This window comes from Cryptomeria japonica, chromosome 2 (genome assembly GCF_030272615.1).
Source record: "Cryptomeria japonica chromosome 2, Sugi_1.0, whole genome shotgun sequence".
In the NCBI taxonomy this organism is placed as follows: Eukaryota; Viridiplantae; Streptophyta; class Pinopsida; order Cupressales; family Cupressaceae; genus Cryptomeria; species Cryptomeria japonica.
The window spans coordinates 80220550-80243747 of record NC_081406.1 but is presented as its reverse complement, the minus strand read 5'-3'; the positions used below and the strand labels follow the sequence as shown (position 1 = coordinate 80243747).

The window sequence follows — 23198 nt, the reverse complement described above, 5'->3', positions numbered from 1 at the left end:
GCTCTACGCCCATCCCGACCAAACCACACCGCCGAGGCCAACAGCAAACTCTGACGCCTGACCTGGAGGGTACAGAAACAATCGGCGGGGTAACAACAGATCCAATAATAACACATCGAGGAGCAGAATTCAATACGACGAGAAGGGGCGACCCATGATTCAGTGCAGGAAGTGCAACGAATGGGGTCACTTTGCTCGAGAATGCCAAAACGGAGGTGATGTAGGAAGTTTGTTGTGCAGATGGTGCGGTCCAGGAAATCACGAGGACATAGATTGTCCAAAACAAAAAGGGGTGAACATGCTCGATGTGGAGGGATCAAGAGAAGACGTGCTGGCAATCACATGGTTGCAAAACAAGAAAGCCATGTACCCGGACCCTCGCACAGAAAAAGAAAGACTCCAGGAGGCAAGGGCGGATATCCAGCGGGCGATGGCTGGAGAGCGGAGGGCCTCGTACCTGGCTGCCGATACACCAGTCCAGTCGGAACCAGAGAAGACTATCATCAAGCAGATGTTACAAACCACAATACTCGTACGGGTGTATGACCTTCTGCAGACCATGCCACAGTTAAGGATGGCTCTGACAAATGTAACCACGGACACTACCCTCGATCAGGAACACCAAACGGTGGCGGAACCATGTAGTACAGACCCGGTGAAGGAATTCGGTACGGATGCCATGAATCCTATGCCACTCGCGGTGGGCGTCGGACGAAAACCGGCAGTAGTAGAGATGGATATAATGGGACAAAAGCTTACAAACACCATTGTTGATGGTGGGTCCGGAGTCAACGTACTACCGGAGGAAACTTGGCGAAGCCTCGGCAAGCCTACACTCTGGCCACCAACCTTCCACCTAGTCGGTGCCGATCAACACGGTATCAAACCCCTCGATACCCTCATGGCACAAAAGGTGGTAATTGGGATGCAGCAATTCCTTCTAGATTTTGTAGTCATTCTGCTCGAAAGTAAAGCGTACGACGCTCTTCTAGGAAGGGGGTGGCTGATCATGGCCAAAGCTAATCACAACTAGAAAAGGAATACGCTCTCAATCGAGAGTGATAGTCATAAGTATGTAATTGATCTCAGGAACCAATCCGTCAGCGAAGAGCTCGCGTCATCGGACTCCGACTCAAAAGATTCCAATCGATGGGAGTGGAGCTCTGAAGGAGACAGAGGAGGGAAAGAGCCCGACGAGGAAGGAGTGTTGGAATTGGACGGGTGTTCGGAGGATGGAGTCAGTTCACTGGCGGGACTTTTTCATTGGCAAATGGAGGACTATGAGGTCTTCCACCCAGAATGTCACATGCTACAAATATGTGAGATAAGAGAATCAAGCGGCGGGACGGAAGAACAATCCATTCCCCCAGAGTACGATAGATATCAAGAGGGAATGGCAAGAGTGGATGACATGCCAACACACCAGTTTGAAAGGGATAAACCCATCAAGTACGAGGAACAAGATGTGGAGAAAATTAATCTGGGCAATGAAGCAGAACCACAAGTGATACTAGTAGGCGATGACTGGAACCCTGTGCTGAAGGCAGCAGCCTTCAAGATATTTCTGGAATATAAAGATGTCTTTGCCTGGACCTACAAAGACTTGAAGGGGGTACCGTCGAAGCTATGCGTGCATCGCATAACCCTCGTACCAGGAGCCCAACCGGTACGAAGGAGGCTGTACAGGATGAACAAAAACTACGCAGCCAAAGTCAATGAGGAGATCAATAAAATGTTGGAAGCAGGGATTATATTCAAAGTGGAAACAAGTGACTGGGTTTCTCCAATAGTAATCTCCCTTACAAAAGACGCTAATCAGATAAGGATATATGTGGATTTTAGGTACCTAAATGCAATAACCATCAAGGATCCATTTCCGATCCCATTCACTAACAGTATCCTGGAAGAAGTCGCCGGGCACGAAATATACACATTTCTGGATGGATTCTCCGGGTACAACCAGATAAGTATTGCAGAAGAAGATAAGCTGAAGACCACATTCGTGGTGGAGGAAGGAGTGTATGCCTATAATCGCATCCCCTTCGGACTATGCAATGCGCCTGCAAACTTCCAGCGAATAATTTTGCATATTTTTGACAAGATGTCAGTAGGGAATTTCAGAGCATTTCTGGATGATTGGTTGAATTTTAGCGATCAGGACACCCATTTGAAGGCTTTGGGAGAATGTATGGAAAGATGTCGGAAGGCTAGGTTAGCCTTGAATCCAAAGAAGTGCAGGTTTATGGTACCACAAGAGAAACTCCTAGGCCACATCGTCTATAAAGAAGGATTGAAGACAAACCCAGATAAGATAGGAGTAATCGTCAACATGGAAAGCCCAACGAACGTAACAGGGGTGAAATCATTCCTCGGCCATGTCGGCTACTACCGGAGATTCATCAAAGGCTTTGCGCAGGTGTCTTGGCCATTAGATAAGTTGACAAGGAAGGGAGAGCCGTTTGTGTGGGGTACGGAGCAAGAAGAAGCCTTCAAGGAATTGAAAGACCGGCTGGTGAGTGCACTGATATTAGTGTACCCAGACTGGAACAAGGAATTTCACGTACACGTCGATGCCTCCAACTTTGCAATTGGTGCTACTCTCGCCCAGGTAGGGGCGCAAGGACTAGACCATTTTGTCTTCTTTGCAAGCCGACTTCTGTCAAAGGCCGAATGGAACTATAGCACAACAGAGCGAGAAGCACTGGGGATGGTGTACACAGTACAAAAGTTCCGGCACTACTTGTTGGCTATGCCGTTCACATTTTATGTGGACCATCAGGCACTAATGTACCTAGTGAATAAACCAATCATTCAAGGGAGGGTAAGTCGATGGCTACTGCTCTTACAGGAATTCACCTTCACCATTGTCGTACAGCCAGGGAAGTCCCATGTAATAGCCGACCAACTATCAAGGATCAGATCAAGGGAACCGGCTGAGGGAGTAAACGAAGATATTCCAGACGCACACTTGTTTCAAATTGCAATACTACCAACCTGGTATGAAAAGATAGGCCAGTACCTATCTACCTCCACATTTCCAAGCGAGATGCCTTCAGGAGAACAGAGAAAGTTGGCACTAAAGAGCAAAACCTTCCAACTAATCAATGGGCTTTTATATAAGATGGGTCCTGACCAAATCTTGAGGAGGTGCGTCATGGAAGAGGAAATTCGCGGTGTACTAAAGGACGCACACGATGGATTGGCAGGCGGACATATGGGACCAGATGCAACCGCCAGGAAAGTGCTTCTAGCAAGTCTATGGTGGCCAACCCTACACACCGACGCCCGAGAGTGGGTGATCGGATGCGACACTTGCCAACGAGCGGTAAAACCTCTCAAAAGGGACTTCATGCCTCTCTTCCCTTCGCAACCACAGGAACTATTCGAAAGATGGGGTTTGAACTTTGTGGGACCTCTCGAGCTAAGTAACCTACACCGGTGCAAATATATTGTAGTTGCCACAGAATATCTCACAAAGTGGGGAGAAGCTAGGGCCTTGCCGGATAACACGGCTCTGAGTACGGCACGGTTCCTATACGAACAAATTGTCACCAGGTACGGGATACCACTCCAAATAACCAGTGACAGAGTGCACTTTGTCAATCAAGTAATCCGTACCATGACTGTGGAATTTAAAATATTCCATAACCTATCCAGTCCGTACTATCCCCGTGCTAATGGTCAGGCAGAACCAACCAACAAGGTGTTGGTATCAATAATCTATAAATCGAGTGGGGTGGAACATGAAGACTAGAAGGAAAGACTACCAGTCGTGCTATGGGCCTACTGAACAACATACAAAGTCACTACCAGGCATACACCGTTTCAGTTCATGTACGGACAGGAGGCAGTGGTACCAGCGGAGTACACCGTACCAAGTCTTCGAGTGGCAGTGGAAAATCAACCGAGGGGCATAGAAAGCATGAATGCAAGGCTTGATGGTTTGATAAAGATGGATGAACGAAGGCTGATGGCACAATGGGCAACTGAGGTGGCACAATGGGCAACTGAGGTGGCACAACGTCGGCGGAAGCATTGGCACGACCAGCACCTGCGGAAGGCCAACTTCCAGCCGGGACAGTTAGTTTTGAAGTATAACAGTCGGAACAAACTTCGACCAGGGAAGTTCAAGGTCCGTTGGCTTGGACCCTATAAAATCATAAAGGTCGGTAGGAACGGAGCAGTAAAGCTCGCGACTCTGGATAACAATCCGATCAGGGACCCCGTGAACGATTCCAAGCTAAAAATCTACAGGGAAAGAAATAAACCTGTAATTGGGATCAACATGTAGGATACGCCACAAAAGGGCATTGGACCATTGGTCGAAGCAAGGAGGTCGAAGAAGACCCGGTGGTAAAGGGAGAACCCTATTGAAGGGATGACAACTGGGCGAAGCCCTGGGCGGCCATGGAAGAACGACTTGTACCAAAAAGGGTGGAAGGTGTGGCGGTTCCTAGGATTCACAAACATCTCATGAATGCGTACTTCAGGGACCCAGTTGTGTGGGTACGAGTTTCCAGATATTGGAAAAAACAGGCCACATACAAAGGAGCTCGGGAGGTATACGTAGCATATGACATTGATGAAGAAGCAGAAGCCAGGAGGAGAGCTGAGAACATAATTAAAGAGGAGGAACCGGTGGACCTAGAGGAAGAGCTCAACCTGGAAGAATATGGGGCAACTCTAGGCCCATGTTTAAAAATGGTACTGAAGACAGAGGACCTATTGGTCATCGCTTCTGAAGCAGGCGAAGTAGAGGCCGGACCTAACTCATTGTATTGGGTTATCCCCAACCCGGCTGGACCACTGGAGATCATCGATGGAGAAAGAGTAAAATGGTACCACCAATACGGGGACCGGTACATTGACGGCCGCTACAAGGGTGTCGGACCCGCCCCACTGGTGGACAAGATATGGGACCTGGAATACGTAGGGACGTGTTGTGCACAAGAATGCTACAGAAGACTACCACATGTGTGTATGTGGCTACACGACTCGAAAATAAAAATGAGGACACCCAACAATACCTCAAGAGTAAAAAGGAGGAACAATGGGGATGGAAACTCCGAACAGGAACCAAACAAGAAATGGAAGGAGGACAAGGCGAGGAACGACGAACCTAAGAAGAAATGGAGGAAAAACCAAAGTAAAAGGCCAGTGAGAAGGAAACAAAGGAGACAGAGAAAATTCTTGCGTGCAAAAACAAACACAATGAACTCGCCAGTGGCCTACAGAAGGCCAACCAGAGGGCACAATCAGGCCAAGGGGTACCGAGGTAAATTAAAGGCAAGGAAACTAATATTGAAAAAGCCGTGCCAGACAAAAGAAGTAAGACGACTAGCAAAACAAGGGGGCCTAAGGGGCGAGGAGGAGAAATACTGGAAAAAAGCAAGTCCGTCCAAATCGGCAGGTATTAAAAACTTAAAATATCAGGCAAGTATAAGTAAAAACAATAAAGAAAAAGTAAGACTGTTGAGGAAACACTTGTTTTATGTTAAGTTGATAAAGCATTTTTTCCTAACCCTGGCAAAAGAAAAGGCTTATTAAACCCCCCACGAGACCCCATTAGACACAGCTCAGGAGGATGAACCTGGCAGCCAGCCAGAACTAAGCGAAGGAAAGGAAGGCACAGACCGTACAGACTAGTCACATACCGTACGGACGGACACGCAGATAATTCCGTACGGTGTACAAATCGAACAGAAGGGAGAGCACGACGAAGTCTTACCGTACGGCGTACGGATCACGGGGAGGCATAACAAGATACCGTACGGCGTACGGATTGACAACAAACCCCACCGTACGGCATACAAAGTGTCTAGAAATTACACCGTATGGCGTACAGACTGGCAACAACCTTCACCGTACGGCATACGGATTCAGGAGGACAAAATCCGTACGGATTACAACAAGAAGAGATCACCGTATGGAACCAGGCGGGCGAATTCCAGTGTACGGCGTACGACATTACCGTACGGAGCAAGGCACGATAACAACAGTGTACGGCATAACCGTACGGGCACGTGCAGCGGAGTTCACACAAGGAAAAAAAAGGCAAAATTTGTACGGCATACGGTTCTAGAAAGGCAATCAGGGATATCTGTACGGCGGGAACAGGCGGCACGCAAGTATAAAAGGCAAAGGGCCTGTCTGGCAAAACACAAGCAAGAAGCCGTACAGCAGGATATAATGGGTCGTACAAACTGGCGAGACAATCTGTCAGGCAGTTATAATAACGACTCAGGAAGGAGTATGGGAAGAAGAATGGAGAAAGGCAGTTGCAGTGCAACCACAACCATGACTGCCACAGAGCCCGCCAACAGCAAGAAAACCAAGAGCAGACCAAAGGCAACAAAGGACTCAAAGGAACTCACGGCAGCAAATGTAGCATTCGAGTGTGACTGGCAGTGAATGTCGTACCTGGTGGGAGGAAAATCCTCCGGACCATGTGATGAAGGAATCTCTCAGGAGGGCACAAGTTGACCATGCTATGCAGATGCCCACATTCAAAATTAAAGAGTTCGAGCCAGTTCTGCGGACCATGGTATCCGGCTATAATCCGCACAAACGAGCTTCTGTCATCCAGTTTCAAGGGCACACAGTGCGGGTTTCATTCAAACCTAAGGATTTCAGGCGAGTATTTGGCATACCGAAGAAAGGAGCATCTGCTGCCAAGCCAACCAAAAAACTCACCAGAGAAAAGAAAAAATGGTTGATGGACTTGGTGTGCAAAGACGACCTCACAGAAGAACAGTGGAAGAGCGCCTGGGCTGACAGCAGAGGAATGAAGCGTACCTTTATCGCACCGAGAGAATGGAGGATGTTAATGGACCTAGTCAAAAGCCGCCTGACAAGGGCCAACCGCGCCTCTGACATCGCCATATGGATGATTGGATTAATGAACGAGATCAGATGCGGGAAGGTGTACAATTGGGGGCAACTCCTGGCAGAATGCATCCACGACTTCCTGAGATTGGAACACAAAGCATTCTACATGTGTCATCATGCTATCAGCTTGTTCCTAGATGTCGTACGCCTGCAGGTACTGCCAGAGGTTTGGGGGACGTTTGAACCTCGCAGACGGATTGAACCAAATAAACCCACCATGTACTACTACATTCACTTGGACATCCTTGGCGACACAGCGCAACCCACACAGAAGAGGAGGAAACTAGACACATTTGTAGAAATTGAAGAGGTTAGCAATACCGAGGCTTCGGAGGTGGAAGAAACAAAAGAACAAGAAAGTGGGGATGAAGGGTTCCACCTGTCTAGACACACCGCTGTAGAGGAGGAAGAGGAAACAGAGTCATGGCAGCAGGAAGAAGATGAAGAAGAGGAGCAACAGGGAGGATTGCGGGCGCAATGGAAGAGTACAAGGGTAAAATTTACACCCTCGAAACTAGCCTCGGCACACCTGGTACCTCAAAAGGCGCTTGCAGTAGCTAGCCCAGTGGGAGATGTACGACCAGTGGGGGTACTGTTCCAGAAGATTGGAGAGGGAGAGTCGTCGGCACAGCGACGAGTATCGTTGCCACAAATCAGTTTGGTCGTACTGGCAGCAAGAACAGAAACTAGTACAGCGGCGGCAGGAACTGATCAGCGGCAGCAGAAACTGGTACGGTGTCAGCAGGAACCGGTACGATACCAGCTAACTTAGAGGCAGCCTTGGATACTATGAGAAATGAGGATATAGATGCCTCGCTGGATGGATGGCTAGGGCAATTCGCACTCGCCCCACACCTTCCCACCTCCCCTGCACCACATAACATGGCCATTGGGCCAGGCATGACCACAGATAGAGAGATCACTGTCCCAAACGTGGAGAGATCCACTGATCAGGAGCAGCAAGGAAGGGACGAGTAGAGAAATGGCCCGGAGGGAGCTCTCATTGGACTCCATATCACACCACCTGACCCGAATGACCCAGCAGGCTCACTCGAACGATTCTTAGAGGAGCTACAAGGGCTCTCTGATGTTGCACGCAGCATGGCTCAACTTACTGGACAGATGGAGGCCGGCAATTTAGTCGACGCTACACAGCTGTGTCACTTCATGACCCAGGGGTGCAAAGATGAGTTCACACAGCCCTTTGAGCAGCAAGGGTGGCCAGATAATAGTACACCTAAGATGATTCAGAACTGGACCCACAGGCACTTGATAGGAGGCTCAAGCACCTTAGGCACCACCTTCCGCAGCACGGAGGGGGCTTTCCAAGAGGTGTACTTACAGATGCGACAGCATCAAGTGGAGAAAGAGGCTCAACAGATGTACATAATAACCCTAAAAAAGGAGAGTAAGAAGCATGCAGAGTTGGTCACAGTAGAGAAGAGTTTGAGGAAGGAGATGGAAATGAAGATGACTACCTGTGAGGCCCACTACAGCATACAGGAGGAGGCACAGGCATTAGCAGCCCAGGTGGCGACGCTCACTTCCCAGCTAGAACAAACGGACAAAAAGCTACCGGAAGCTGCTCAAATGGTAAAGAAAGCTCGCGAACGGCAGTTGATGGCAGAAAAGAACCTGAAACTCCAAGCCGGTCAGCAGCCTCCTACAGCGACCACTACAGGGATGCCTCCTCCCTCTTCTTGGTCTTAGATATGTTTTTCATTTCAGTTTCTCTTGTCTGAGTCGTCTGGAAGACGACTATGTTTTTGGGGGGGCTAATGTTAGGGGTCAAAACGTATGTTAGTATGAATAATATTTATAAGTGTGTTATGTTGTGTTATGTTTATGTTTGTCGCCGAGAGGTTCCCATCGGGTAGTTGGGAGTTGGTGACGGTTGGCAACTTGACCAACCGTCAAGTCTATATATTGTTTGGTTGGAACCTCGGCAGGGGGAGATTATGTATGGACAATTTTGGACATTGGAATAAAGATATAACTTTCTGGTCTACTTATTATCATTTGTCATTTATGTTATGATTGTTCTGTCCCATGAATACTTGGTACGTGCAGGGAATACTGTGTTATCTGATCATTCACCAACTATACATTTAGGACTAAACAATCATCTTCTGCTATATTTTTTAGATTGCAAATTTGAAGCATCACAGTGCTTATCACAGGGGTCTTCTTTCATTGAAATTCATTATGCTTAATTTTTATGATGGATAGATGTAGCATCACGTGCTTGTTAACACGTTTGTATTGTGCATGTGCAAATCAATTCACAGTTGTAAACATATAATGTCCTATTGAGATTGTAATAGACCTACTAGATCATCTCAATCACAGCAAATCATAGCATAAGGGAAGCAAGGAATAATAAACAGCAATCAACACTTTCCTTGGAGGCATATTAATTATCATTCTTGAGATCAGCGCTCTACTTGAAGAGATGCTAATTAACATATTTAATAACAGCAAAAAAGAAGGGGCAGCGGGTGCAATTGAAAAAGCAGTGGTTGCAAAAGAAAGGGGGGCATCTCTTCAACGACTAAGGGATGTGCTCCTTTTCACCTTGAGGGGGGTATTTAAGGAGAAGAAGCCTCATTTGAAGGCATCGAATGATCAAACTGTTCAAAATCTATTATTAGTGCTTATATTGTTATGTGTCTGTTGCGAGTTGTTTCAACAACTTGCTAAGTCAAGATTTGGTTAAAACTGCACAAGGATTTGTTAGTTCTTTATATATGTAATGGTTCGAATGGTTTAAAAGGGGGAATGCAAGCAATATTATTTTTTTGTGTGCTGCTCTGAAAAGTTAAGATGGTATCAGAGCCAACTTTTAGCATGCCATATGAAGTGAAATGTGGATGAGGCAGTACTAAGTGAGAATATTAGACTCTTTCAGATTTGGCAGCACAAAAAGTGAGGGTTTTATTTTGTTTCCAATGGTAGATCGATGTATTAACAAGCTGCAAGTTCATTTTCATAGTGCAACAGATCTGTGGTAGATGATTGCACCTCTCAACAAGAGCGCATTTCTTTGTGCAGGTGTGAGGGATAGTTTTGGTTGTTTTTATGTTTCAAATACTGGTGTTTCTGCCCCAACGTAGCTCTGTTTAGCAGCTTCACTAGATGAAAATATTGATAGAGGAATGCTGTTTAAAGGTAGATTTGTGACGTGATTTACTCATGAAATTTCCAATGCTCAAACTTCAAATTCTTCCATCTCATTATCCACTTGTCATCACCAAAAATCTCATGCAACGTAGTCTGCTAATGCCATGTAGTTTCTTGTCGCTACTATAGCAGTGTGTAGTTTTTTATTATATGTATCAGGTGTTTATATTTCTTAATTTTTAGTCTTAGTCAAAATCTCTCAAATAGGTGCTTCTAGAGGATGATGTTGTGAATAAGAAATTTACCCTTTGTAATGTTCTCTCTCATTTGTTTTGGCATTCTCATTGTTTGGTCTTATTGTTGGATCTATCAGGGGCTTAAACTTTGATTTCATAAAATTAATTGAATATATAATGTCAAGTGTTAAAAGTGTTATAATCAAGGTGCATTATCGGTGGAGCCCGACACCTTTGATTTTCTTTTGGTTAAAGGGGTAGTCATGGATAAATTAAGATTCATCGAGAAATTTGAAGGCTGAGATTTTCATACTTGGCAAATATAGATGCAGTTACACTTGATCGAAAAAGATCTTTGCGATGTTGTTAAACCCAACTCAATCTCTCCAACTAATGCCAATGAACATGCCAAATGGACTATCAAAAATCAAAAAGCATAGGGAACTATTGGTCTTGGCTTGTCAAAAGCATACTTACACCATATAGATTTTACAAAATCTGCAAAGGAAATTTGGGAGTCATTAAACAAGCTCATTGGATCTGAAGCTGAAAGTGCCAAGACAACATTGAAGCAAAGATTGTATGGATTGAAGATGGATAAAGGTACAAAAATGGCAGATCATATAAGTTCCACTTCTTCTAAATCAACTAGCTGGGATTATTGAGAAAGTAAAAGATGATGATGCCAAAGCAATACTTCTAAATAGTTTGCCTAAGAATATGTTTGGAATGGTGTTTACATTAAGCAAGGTAAACATTAGTCTTGAAGGAGTAATATCTACTCTACTTGACCATAATGAAGACTTTGAATCTGAATAAGTCTTATTTGTAAATAAAAAAGCAAGAAAAGGCAAGTTCAAATCCAAGTATATTCCTTCAAAAGGAAAAATCAAATGCTTCTATTATAATGAAATAGAACATGTAATTTTGAATTGTAAGAAGAGGGCACAAGATCTACTAAATGATAAACTAGATCATTGTGCTTCCTTGGCTGAAGAAACAAATTGGAAAGAATATGCTAGTGATGAAAAACTATCTTGTCCTAGTGATGAGTAATATGTGTTATAGATAATTCAAACTTGGAGGTAGGAGGCAACGGAGGGAGGATATGGAACATCCTCTCATCAGTCATCAACGATGGGGCCGTTTATTAGCTTTGGTGGCATGTGGTGTGTGCTTTTATTTTTTTCTAATAAATGGAAATGTCACATCATGGGGGAGGGAATACAACAGCAATATTCCTTCTCCAGAGGTAGTGACAATTCCCTATGTTGTTGGAGATCAAGTGGCATGATCAACAACAATGGCTTTTTCTCTTCATGTGTGTATCATTTCTTCTTGTAACCTCCTAGTGTAAAATATTGTAATGAACAAAAGCACTAGTGTAATGCAATTCATGGATCTTGAAAAAGTTAGTGGTGATCCAGAAAACCATATCAGGCGAACAGATGAGTGTGTTCCTCTTTGTGTTCAGGTTTGTAGTAAACTTGTGTAAAAACCATGAAAAGTTGATGAGGTGCCTTTCATTTGAATAAAAATCATGATCCAGAAGAGTTGGGCTTACTACAAGTGGAGAGTGTGAGTTTTTAGCATGTTCGCACTAAGGGGGGGAATATTGGAAATCTATTATTAATGCTTAGATTGTTATGTGTCTGTTGTGAGTTGTTTCAACAACTTGCTAAGTCAAGCTTTGGATAAAACTGCACAAGGATTTGTAGAAAAGTTGATGCAAGAAATATTAATTTTTGCATGCTGCTCTAAAAAGTTAAGACAAACAAGAAGCAGAATGGAACTAAGGAATCAGAATTAAGAGCAGAAATAAATATTTAATAGCAGCAAATAGATTAAAATATAAATTCTGTGTAGAGTAAAATCATAGGCATGTGTGTGTGTGTGTCTTCATGCCATAGTGATACTTGCAGAAATTATTGATCTTTGAGAGTAATCTAAATACTTCTCTTTGCTATATAAATATGAACTTGTAGATTTGTACAATAATCCATTTTGCATTTATAGAAATGGACTGCAAACAGGAAGGACAGTGAACCTTCCAAGTTCACAAGATGTGAAGGAAGACCGGCCTTCATGCTCTTATCAAGTACACCACCCCAAGTTGGAGAGGACAGCCAGCCTTCCATGCTCTTGAACTGGATCAAGGACGATCAGCCTCCAAGTTGAACTAAGGGATGAAACAGCAACCCACCTTCCATGCTCTTGCAATACAAGGGTGAACCTTGAGATTGCAGTTTGCAAACGTCTAAATGAATTCCTAATGAGATTATTATAGGAATCCACATTGGAATGGCCATTGCCTTAATTAGATTTTAATATGAATAATGTTTATATGATATCATGATGCATACTAATGCTTACTCAAAATATCTTTGTGAGTAATCTAAATACTTCTCTTTGCTATAAATATGAAATAGTAGATTCATATAATAATCCATTTTGAATTTAGAGAAACGGATTGCAAATGGGTAGGACATCCAGCCTTTCAAGTTAATGAGAGGTGAAGGAAGACCGGCCTTCATGCACTTATCAAGTACGCCACCCCAAGTTGCAATGGATGACAAGCCTTCCATGCTTGTGGGCTAGGAGGTGGAATGGAAAACCAGCCTTACATGCTCTTGGGCTGGATCAAGGAGGACAACCAGCCTCCAAGGTGAACTGAGGGATGGAAGAGCAACCCACCTTTCATGCTCTTGCAATACAAAGGCGACCAACCTTGATATTGCATTTGTAAATGTTTCAACAAATTCCTAATGAGATTATTATAGGAATCCATATTGGAATGGCTACAGCCTTTAGCTTTTAACATGAATAATGTTTATATGATATCATGATGCATGCTAATGCTTAGTCAAAATAGATGTCATCTTGGCTTATGATTTAATATCAATTTCCAGTGACTAATATTGTATGCAGGACCTAGACCAGGAATGGTAAATTTATACTTATACGTATCACATTTCTTATTTTTAGTTGGACTTGTGGTTTTAGGGCAAAAATTAGGAATATCCCAAGAAGGGGACATTACATTACTTTTATAAAACCTATTTATTTTTTGTTAATTTGAAGCTTCATCTTAATATGGATTTGCAGATGAGACAGTGTTCCATGTCTACCATGAGCCAAATTTAAAAGATTAATTCAGAAATATTTATAATTAAGATACTTCATAGAAAGGATATATAAACCACTGAAGATGAATGCCACTTTATCAGATTCCAAGTACCAAAAGCCTTTGGCATCATCTATTAAAACCAAAGAAAACGGTGCAGTCATATTTAGAATCAATGTCATAGTTACTCTCCAAACCTTGTACACACTGATCCCAATAGTTAAGTTTTTGCATGCATGGAAATGTTTTCAGCATTTCATTGAAATTTCCAGTCTCAATCTTTATTAAAGAAGCATCTGAACAAATTAAAAATCTGATAGTCTTCCCTTCTTGAATGATCTTCTCTTTTACAACCGAACGTATTCTTCAAGTCTGTTTAGCTTACTTTAATTCATTTGTGGACCTTATTATAATTTGTTTTTTTCTTTCTTTAAACTAAGCATTGTAGGGTTGAAAAGACTCAACCTTTGAATTCACAGTGCAAAATAAATTGCCCAATTAAGATAGAAAAACAATGCATCCTGAATTTTCTCTAGCAAATGCAAATATAGTGCTTAAAATTAAATGGTCACTCAAACATCAACTGCTAGAAATGAAATGTTAACAAAACATTCATATGAATACCATTTATCCACAACTATCATCAAATAAGCCTTTCCATTCACTATGGAAAATGAAATTCCTAATAAAGAATTGAACAGCACCAGATACTCTATTTTCACTAGTGCTAATATAGTTTTCCCAATTATTAGATCAGAATCATCATCTGAGAGAAATGAAACTCTATAGAATCTAACAAAGAACACTCTTTGTCCAAAACAATAATAGAATGAACTTTTTTATGCAAATAATATGAGACACACCAGTCATGTCCACCAGTCAGTGATTGGAGATTCCAGTTAGAAATGACTGTGGCCATCTCCTTCCTTGATGTTGAAATCCAAAACAGCTATTTCAAATTTTATAAAAATACACATATGCCTTGGAGATCTATTATGATTTGACTTCAGCTCATAGAATCATCTTTAACTTGAACTGCACAAACAATTTAAATAGTCTCCCAGGCTTTACTTTTAGACCAAATAATCCAGCCAAACAAGCAAAATCAGTATCTAGATATTGCCAACATAAAACTTAACATCAGACTGGTTCAGATGAACAACCAACATAATCTACAAGTACATTGGTTAAAAACTTAAAGCCTACAATGAACAACAAAATTGTAACTAACCCTAAGTAGCCAAATCAGGTTCAGGTTTGTGGGTTCAGTCCATGGATTTAGAATAAACAAATTGACGTTGAGGTTATTTTGGTTCTGTATAAAAAAACATGTAAAACCATACGTATATACATATTTGCATCCTAAAAGAAGAAATTAAGTTCAGAATACCACATAACATCGTGTAATAAACAAAACCACCATAAAAATAAAACATACTACTTCAATATAAATTAATCAACTTGAATATCATAATAATAAATATCTATTGTTACTGCAAACTTTGTAAGATTGTTGCTCCCTTATAAACTTTGTACGATTATTATTTGTCCAAAATGGACAAATAATAATGTCAAAGCCCTATGGTGTGAATCAAGAAATATTGTTGCTCCCTTATAAACATAGCAGTGACTAAATTCCATTATAATTTATATTAAAAAACATACATAATTAAAAAAAGGGAAGGCTGTTAAGCCACGTCACCAAGAATATGCCTAGCATAATGTTTATTCCCTAACCTAATCACTCATTTGAAGATGAGAAAGGTGCATGAGGGAGAAGCCCAAAGGCTGAAAGTCTGAACATAGCAAGCACTATTCTTTATTGTTTAATACATGGATCCCATTCCCCAATCACAGGTATGTGAATTTGAATGCACTGCACTTGTATGAAAGGCCAAATGGCCAATTCAAGCCACAGTCAAGTAGGAATAAATTGTCATGTAATTGCCCATTCATCATTAAGGACACATTAGGGGTGTGGGACTGGCGAAAGGCCATATTAGAATTGGTTAAACTCTTCATTGTCCGTTTCTTAATTTTAGGACTGATTTCAATCTTAGTTTATCACTTAAAAAAAGCCAAAAAAAAATAGGAAACTTGTCAAACTGCAGCAAATTTATTTTTGGTTTTGCAAAATTCATTATGGTTTAGCTGGATTCTTCCCAGATAAACCCACAGAGGAAATGGTATGCCCTGGCAGAACCCCGGCCCAGATCAATCTGGAATCCAAACTTGACCCGGATTCAGGGACTGCAGGGGACAAACCAGCAACATATACTAAAACAAATAAGTACCAAACAACCATCCATATGCATTTGGGTCAAAAATTATAAAGGATTTATTCAGAATGATAGATCTTGTTTAAGTGTTAAAGAGTGTACACAATATGCTCATAAAAATTTCTGGGGTACTGGATAATTGAAGTAAAATAGAGATATCTTAAAAATAATTACAAATAATGGATCAATATGGTTTAAAAGAGTTCTTCCAACATACCTCCAAAGCTTCAACAAGAGGTGAATCAAAGTTGCGCCGCAGTGCCTCTCGTGATTGTCGTTCAACCCTCTGCCAGCCTTGCATTGAAGCCATACTCTCTGTAACATGAACCTTAAACTCTTTTGAGCGGGGCTTCAGTGAAGGCATCAACATTTGTGTCTGTCAAACATATACATGGTCCAACATTTAGAATCGATGCAATATTATTATTCATTAATGATAGCTGGATGGTTTCATGTTGGGAGGCAGTGCAGGAACTGATGAAAATAACACTAGAGATACACCCATCAATCATCCATAAGAACCTACACTAATGGTACTTATTACAACATGATCAGCATCACACACCTCCTTATCCATGTCCACATTTCGAAAAGGCTCCCAAGCAGCCATATCATGGAGACAATCATCACCTGCCCCTGTGATTCGTTCAAATGGTGTCAAGGCCTTCTTTTCACCTGACAGACAAATCAAAAATAACAAAACTCAGTAACATCCAATAACTATAAAAATTGGATACAGAATGAATCTAGATGCAACAGGTTTTAAATCAGTTCACATTACAATATCTCTCCCCCATCACTAGTATGTTTTTAATAGCAAATAACCTTGAAATAACTAGATTTATATCAATATATTGCTCAGTGTGCTGGCAAAATATGTTTCATAAAAAAACCAAATTAAATTCAATGACTACACACAGAATCGGACTGCATCCAATATGCTACAGGAGAATGAAAAAAAATAGAATTATACCCCAGGGAGGTGGAGCAAAAAGCCCAGCTATTTCTTCTTTACTCATTGGGGGAGCAAGTTCTGAAAGGAGGCGATCATTTAGCCACCTACATAAGTGTTTGTTACTGACCTGTAACATGAAAGAAAAACTAACTTTAGAGTGTCCATGGATAAATTAAAGGATAACATAAAGAAACAAGTACGAGGTAAAAAGAGAAATTGTAACTAGCAAAAGCTGGAAATGAATATACTGAGTAGGAAATGAGATACACGGTACAGACAAAATGTACAAACTTTTACAGCCTCCATGTTAAATTTTTTCTAACTTTGTCTATTATAATAGCATTTCAAATAAACCTCGTTTTGAGAATGATCAAAGTAAAAAATGAGAATCTACGAAAAAGCATATCATAAGCACCATATTGTTTGAGGCTAACACATTTACACATTGTAAAAGACCAAAACAAGAAAAGATTCCAGAGATTTCCATCAAGGTAAGGAGATTTTAACAGCTTTAAATTTGTTTGCAACACATAAATATAAAAAAAATTATGACCATTGCCACCAGACTGAACCAACTTTACCAAAACCAAAAGCAAAGGAACCTTCAGTAAGAATATTTTTATTTCAAGCATCAATTCCCACCATCATAGACTACCTAAAAAAGAATTCAAAATATCCTTTTACTTCTAATAAAATTAAAAATGTAATAAATAACCAGAACAGGAAAATGGGAATGATTATTGACCACTACTGCCAAAACCTATTAAATAGGTATTTTGACTTCGGGCCTCTTTAACATGGGAGATCTAATAGTATGAAATGACTTATCTTTTTTAAAGAGATTTCCATGACAAGATACTCACTTCTGCATTCATGAACCGTGGCTGAAGATCTGCGTCCTTAATAGCTCCACCTTTCAGAGGGAACAGAGATTATGTCAGAAACAAAATTGACTTCAGATGTGGCAATTCAAGTTAAAAATTAAAAATTAGTCTACTGTACATTAGAGAACAAAGTACTTTCCAACTTTTCTCCATTGATTGATAATATATGATGAACTCTCTACTTGTTTTCTACTCTCATCAATATTTCTTACGTAAAAATGTGACAGTTACACTTCACAACTTAAGTTCAAAAGTTCAAAAGCTTGAGCTTTTTAGGTAAAAATAATTGAAAAGTAAATACCTATTGTTTTTCAAAATCTAATCTATAAGACTGTAACTCATTTCAGTTATGTTTGCATCACAAATAAAGAGCTCACAAAGAATATTTAACGAATAAAAGCTTTAAAAATATTCGCACAGGTCTGTAAAAGTTCTTCAAATTTCAATCCAAAATCAAGGTATGTAAAATGATGTTGTATGGCAATGCGAATATTTCTCACAGTATATATCAATTCTGTTTTCTAATTATCTTCTATGTATTGCAGATGGTGGAGAAAGAACATTAATAATTTCGATGTCCTTTGGATAACAATAACAGGCACATATATATCTTACAAGAGAGATGTCATGGGCAGACATGTCTCCATGGCATCTCTTAATTGTGCCTCTACAAATAAAACGATATGAATCGGTGTATGCTTATCGGGTTAAACACAGCGATCAATGTTTTGTTTATGCCAAATCGGTATTGCCAACCGATAACAATGTGAATCTGCAATGTATGCTATCGGGTTAATAGCCCGATAGCATATTGGTGCCGATTCATTATGAATCGACACCAATATGCTATCGGGTCTAGTAACCCGATAGCATATGATCGGCGCTTAACTAATGTTAAGCAAGTCGCCGATCAAAACAAAAATGCAATCGGATATTATTCATTGTTAACCCGATAACATATAGTTATCAACTTTTAATATGTTGTCATTTCTCATGATGGTCAGGATTCCTTATGGAGTCTCATAATCTCACTCTACAGAGGATCATATCACTCAAACACGTGATATGAAGTATCACCTAAACACGTGATACAAAAATCATATCACCTAAGCACGTGACATGAAGTATCACCTAAACACGTGATACAAAAGTTCACCACAGTAACTTGTGATGATAAGATATCACCTAAGCATGTGATATCAGTATTGCAAAGCAAGCAATACTAAGGATAAAAACACGAGAATAATTAAATCCTCATTTTATCCAAATTGTGGTATGTGCACTGACATTTCAAAATGTCTTTACCACAATATAATTATGGCACATCCATAACATACCAGGAATCACACATGATATCTAGTTTGATCATTATAAGATCGTCACCTTATAATGTCTACATACAAGTGTCCATTATCTGAGAGATCGTCACCTCTTAGAAATGTACACAGGGGGTGGAGCCCATAAAAGTCATAGCATGACAAAGAAGTTTACACATTAAACATCTTTATTAATATATAAGTACAGATTATGAAGCAAATTACCTTTCAATCATACCAAGACCTTTTCTGAAGTGCTCAACTTTCACCTTGGAAAGTGGTTTGGTAAGAATATCTGTTGTCTGGTCCCCTGTATAAATGTATTCCAACTGGATCACATTCCTGTCTATCATATCTCTCACATAATGGTATGGAATCTCAATATGTTCGGATCTGTCATGAAACATCGGATTCACTAAGAGTTTTATGCAACTCTGGTTGTCACAATGAATAACTGTAGGTTTCATTGGTTCACCAAATAACCCTACAAGCAACTTCCTAAGCCATACTGCCTCTCGAGCAGCCATGGAAGCTGCAATATACTCGGCCTCAGTGGAACTCTGTGCTACTGATGACTGTTTTCTACTGATCTAGGATATCATGGCTGAACCTAAACTGAAGCAACATCCTGAGGTGCTTTTCCTGTCAATTACACTTCCAGCCCAATCTAAATCTGTGAATCCGTGTAAATCCAAATCAACTCTCTTATACATGAGACCAAGATTTAAAGTACCTTGTAGATATCTCATGATGTGTTTTATTGCTACCAGGTGTATCTCCTTTGGCTCACACATAAACTGACTCAAAGCATTAACTGCGTAACAGATATCTGGGCTTGTATTTACTAGATACATCAGGGACCCAATCATTTGCCTGTATAGAGTAGGATCTGTGGATTGTGATTCTGTTGCTGCTTCCTTAAGTCTATGAAGGTTTGTTTCCATCGGAGAAGTTATAGGTCTGCAGTTTAACATTCCAAATCTCTTCAGAATGTCCAAGGTATACTTACCCTGGTTTAGTATGATGCCATCAGAATTTTGCCATACTTCTAATCCTAGGAAGTAATGAAGGAGTCCCAAGTCCTTCATGTCAAATTCTTTAGCAAGGTCTTTCTTGCACTGATCTATGAGGTGATCTTCACCTGTGATTAACAAATCATCAACATATAGAATCAATATCAACATATCACCTTTGTTTTGTTTATAGTAAAAATTTGGATCTGCATCATTCTTTGAGAAACCTAGCCCTGTGAGATAAGTATCAATTCTTTCATACCAGGCCCTGGGAGACTGTTTAAGCCCTAGGAACCTGTTTAAGCCCATAAAGAGCTTTCTTGAGTCTACACACATGAGATTCTGCATTATGAATCTCAAATCCTTCAGGTTGTTATAGATATACTTCTTCTGCAATCTTTCCATTAAGAAATGTTGTCTTTACATCCATCTGATGTACTTTCCATCCTCTTGTTGCGGCAATGGCTAAGACTGCTCTTACAAAGGTTTATCTGGCCACAGGTGCAAAAGTTTCTTCGTAATCAATTCCTTCCTTTTGTGAGAACCCTCTGACTACAAATCTAGGCTTGTGTTTCTCAATGCTGCCATCTGCAGCATGTTTGATCTTGAAGAGCCATTTGGAAGATACAACAAATTTTCCAGCTGGCCTGGGAACAATCTCCCATACATCATTTTTTACAATGGACTAGTATTCATCAGATATGGCATCCTTCCATACTTGATGTTTAAGTGCATCTGATACATTGGTAGGTTTAACTTTTGAAAGGTCATTCATGAGGGCAACATAGCTGGTGAATCTGTTAGGCCTTCTTCTTTCTCTGAAGGTTCTTGAAGGGGCAGCATACTTATGAGCTTCTTCTACAGTTTTGGTGGCCCATAGTGGTCTTTTCTTGAGATTTTCTCTAGGTGGGTTTTGAATTTCACCTTCATTTTCCTCAAGATTCTCTCTCTGAAACTCAGGAGCAGGATCTTCATCTATGCTAGGAGCAGGAACATGGACTTCAGGTTCTATAGAACTTTGGGCTTTTATGAAGGCTAAGTCTTTTTCAAAATTTACATCCCTACTAAGTTCAATATGCCTCTGACCAGGTATGTAGATTTTGTAGGCCTTGGAGGTTTCACTATACCCAACAAATATTCCCCTTTTTCCTGAAGGCTCTAGTTTTAACCTTTTCTCTTTAGGTACATGGATATAAACAGGGCATCCAAATATTCTAAGATGGCTAATATCTGGCTTTGTTTTAGTAAAAACTTCCTCAGGGGTTTTATCTTCAATATGGGAGTGAGGACATATATTTTGGATATACACGGCAATGCAGGAGGCTTTTTCCCAAAGATGGGCATCTAGGTTCTGATCAAGAAGCATTGATTTGGCAGCTTCTACAATTGTCCTATTTTTCCTCTCAGCTACCCCATTTTGTTGAGGATTATAAGGTACAGTAAACTCCCTCTTAATCCCAGCATTTTTACAAAAATCTTTAAATAGATCTGAGGTGTATTCCCCCCCATTGTCAGTTCTTAGGGTTTTAACTTTATTACCTGAGAAGTTTTCTGTTAGGGTTTTAAATTCTTTAAACTTATTAAGGATCTCTTCTGATTCTTTACATTTCAGAAAGTAGATCCAAGTTTTTCTAGAGTAGTCATCCACAAATATTACATAATACAAAAATCCCCCTAAAGAGGGTACTGACATAGGTCCACATACATCAGAGTGGACTAATTCTAAAACATTACTTGTTTTCCTAGTACTATTTTGAAAAGAGCCCTTAGTATTTTTACCTAGGGCACATCCCTTGCATGCCCCTCAATGATATTGCTTTAACTTGGGTAAACCTGTGACAAGGTTTTCCATAGATGATAAAGCTCTAAAATTCAGGTGACCTAGTCTTCTATGCCAAACTTCATTAGCATCTGCAACTTCATGGATTAGGGCTAGGTTGAGCTCTGTGCATAGCTCATATAAGTAACCTTGTCTTTGACCAATGGTTTTGGCTTTCTTGATGGACGAATTCTTTGACCAAGCCAACACTTTGTTGTCCATGAGGGTCACCCTATACCCATTATCCTCTAGTGTTGAGATGGAAACTAGGTTCCTCTTGATGCCTGGGACATATAGTACTCATGTAAGCTGTAATGATAAGCCTGACTTCAGTCTGATGATGCAGGTTCCAATTCCTCTGACTGGATATGCAGAGTCATCTCCGATTGTTACTTCCTCATCAGTCTCCTCTATCATGGAGTCTAACACTTCTCTGAACCCTGTAATATATCTGGATGAGCCACTGTCAATCACCCATGAGTTAGCCTTGTTTGATAATTGGTTTGAAAGTGCAGAGTAGAACACATATTTCTCGGAATCATCTTCGTCCTTTGACTTTCCAACTTTGACAAATGTAGCTTGTTTAGATATTTCAAGACATTTAGCAACATAGTGCCCGAACTTGTCACACCTGAAGCATTGAATATGAGAGAGATCCTTCTTGGAGGTATTCTTGCCTTGATGTCCTTTCCTCTTCTTGAATTGTTTCTTCTTTCTTTTCTTATTGGAGTTGGTGTTTAGAACTTGAAGATCTTCATCTATATTCTTATGCTTGATCCCTTTCTTATTCAACCTTGATTCTTCTTGAAGACAATCCGCTCTTAGCCTCTCAAAATTTGGATATTTAGCCCTTGCACTAATGCCTTGAACGAACGTTTCCTAGACACTAGGTAACCCATCTAGAACAATGAGTGTTAACTCTTTGCTTTGGATTTCGTATCCAAGTGTTGCTAGTTCATCCCTTAGGGTAGATATCCGCATGAAGTAGGCATTGATTGACTCCCCTTTTATCATACTTATATGATTTATCTCTCTTTTTAGAGCCAAGGTTTTGCTTGCATTGATTATCTCAAATGCATTTTCGAGTGCCTTGAACATATGATAGGCAGTCTTATGTTTCTTTATGATTGGCATAATATTGTTTCTCACTCCGTCAACTATGATCTTGATGGCCTTTTCATTACCCTCAATCCATGTTGTTTTGTCAAGTTCATTCTCAGGTTCTTTAGATTTGACTCTTACAAATGATTCAACTTTATTCTCCTTTAGGATCATCTTAATTCTGAATTTCCATGCTGAGAAATTGTCGCCTCCTTCGAGTCTATCTTCAAATCTGATAGTGCTGGCCATTTGAAGAAATGTGATGTTAGATATCTTCTTGACTTTGAATTTTTCACAAATTTGAATGCCTCAAGTTCGATCTACCGAGGCTCTAATACCATGTAAAAGTTCTTCAAATTTCAATTCAAAATCAAGGTATGTATAATGATGTTGTATTGCAATGCAAATATTTCTCACAGTATATATCAATTCTGTTTTCTAATTATCTTCTATGTATTGCAGA

At 40.5% G+C, this 23198-nt stretch overlaps 1 protein-coding gene across 5 annotated transcripts in view; it reads right to left on the bottom strand.

Annotated features, from left to right (window-relative positions):
• LOC131078857 (uncharacterized) overlaps positions 1-23198 on the bottom strand; it is a 78651-nt gene that overhangs the window by 17671 nt on the left and 37782 nt on the right. For all 5 annotated transcript variants that reach the window (XM_058016670.2, XM_058016667.2, XM_058016669.2 and 2 more), the window contains exons 4-7: positions 17466-17515; positions 16621-16729; positions 16213-16322; positions 15865-16023 (exon numbers count right to left, since the gene is read on the bottom strand). In XM_058016670.2, coding sequence (XP_057872653.1) covers positions 15865-16023; positions 16213-16322; positions 16621-16729; positions 17466-17515 — 428 coding nt within the window. The remainder of the gene's footprint in view (positions 1-15864; positions 16024-16212; positions 16323-16620; positions 16730-17465; positions 17516-23198) is intronic.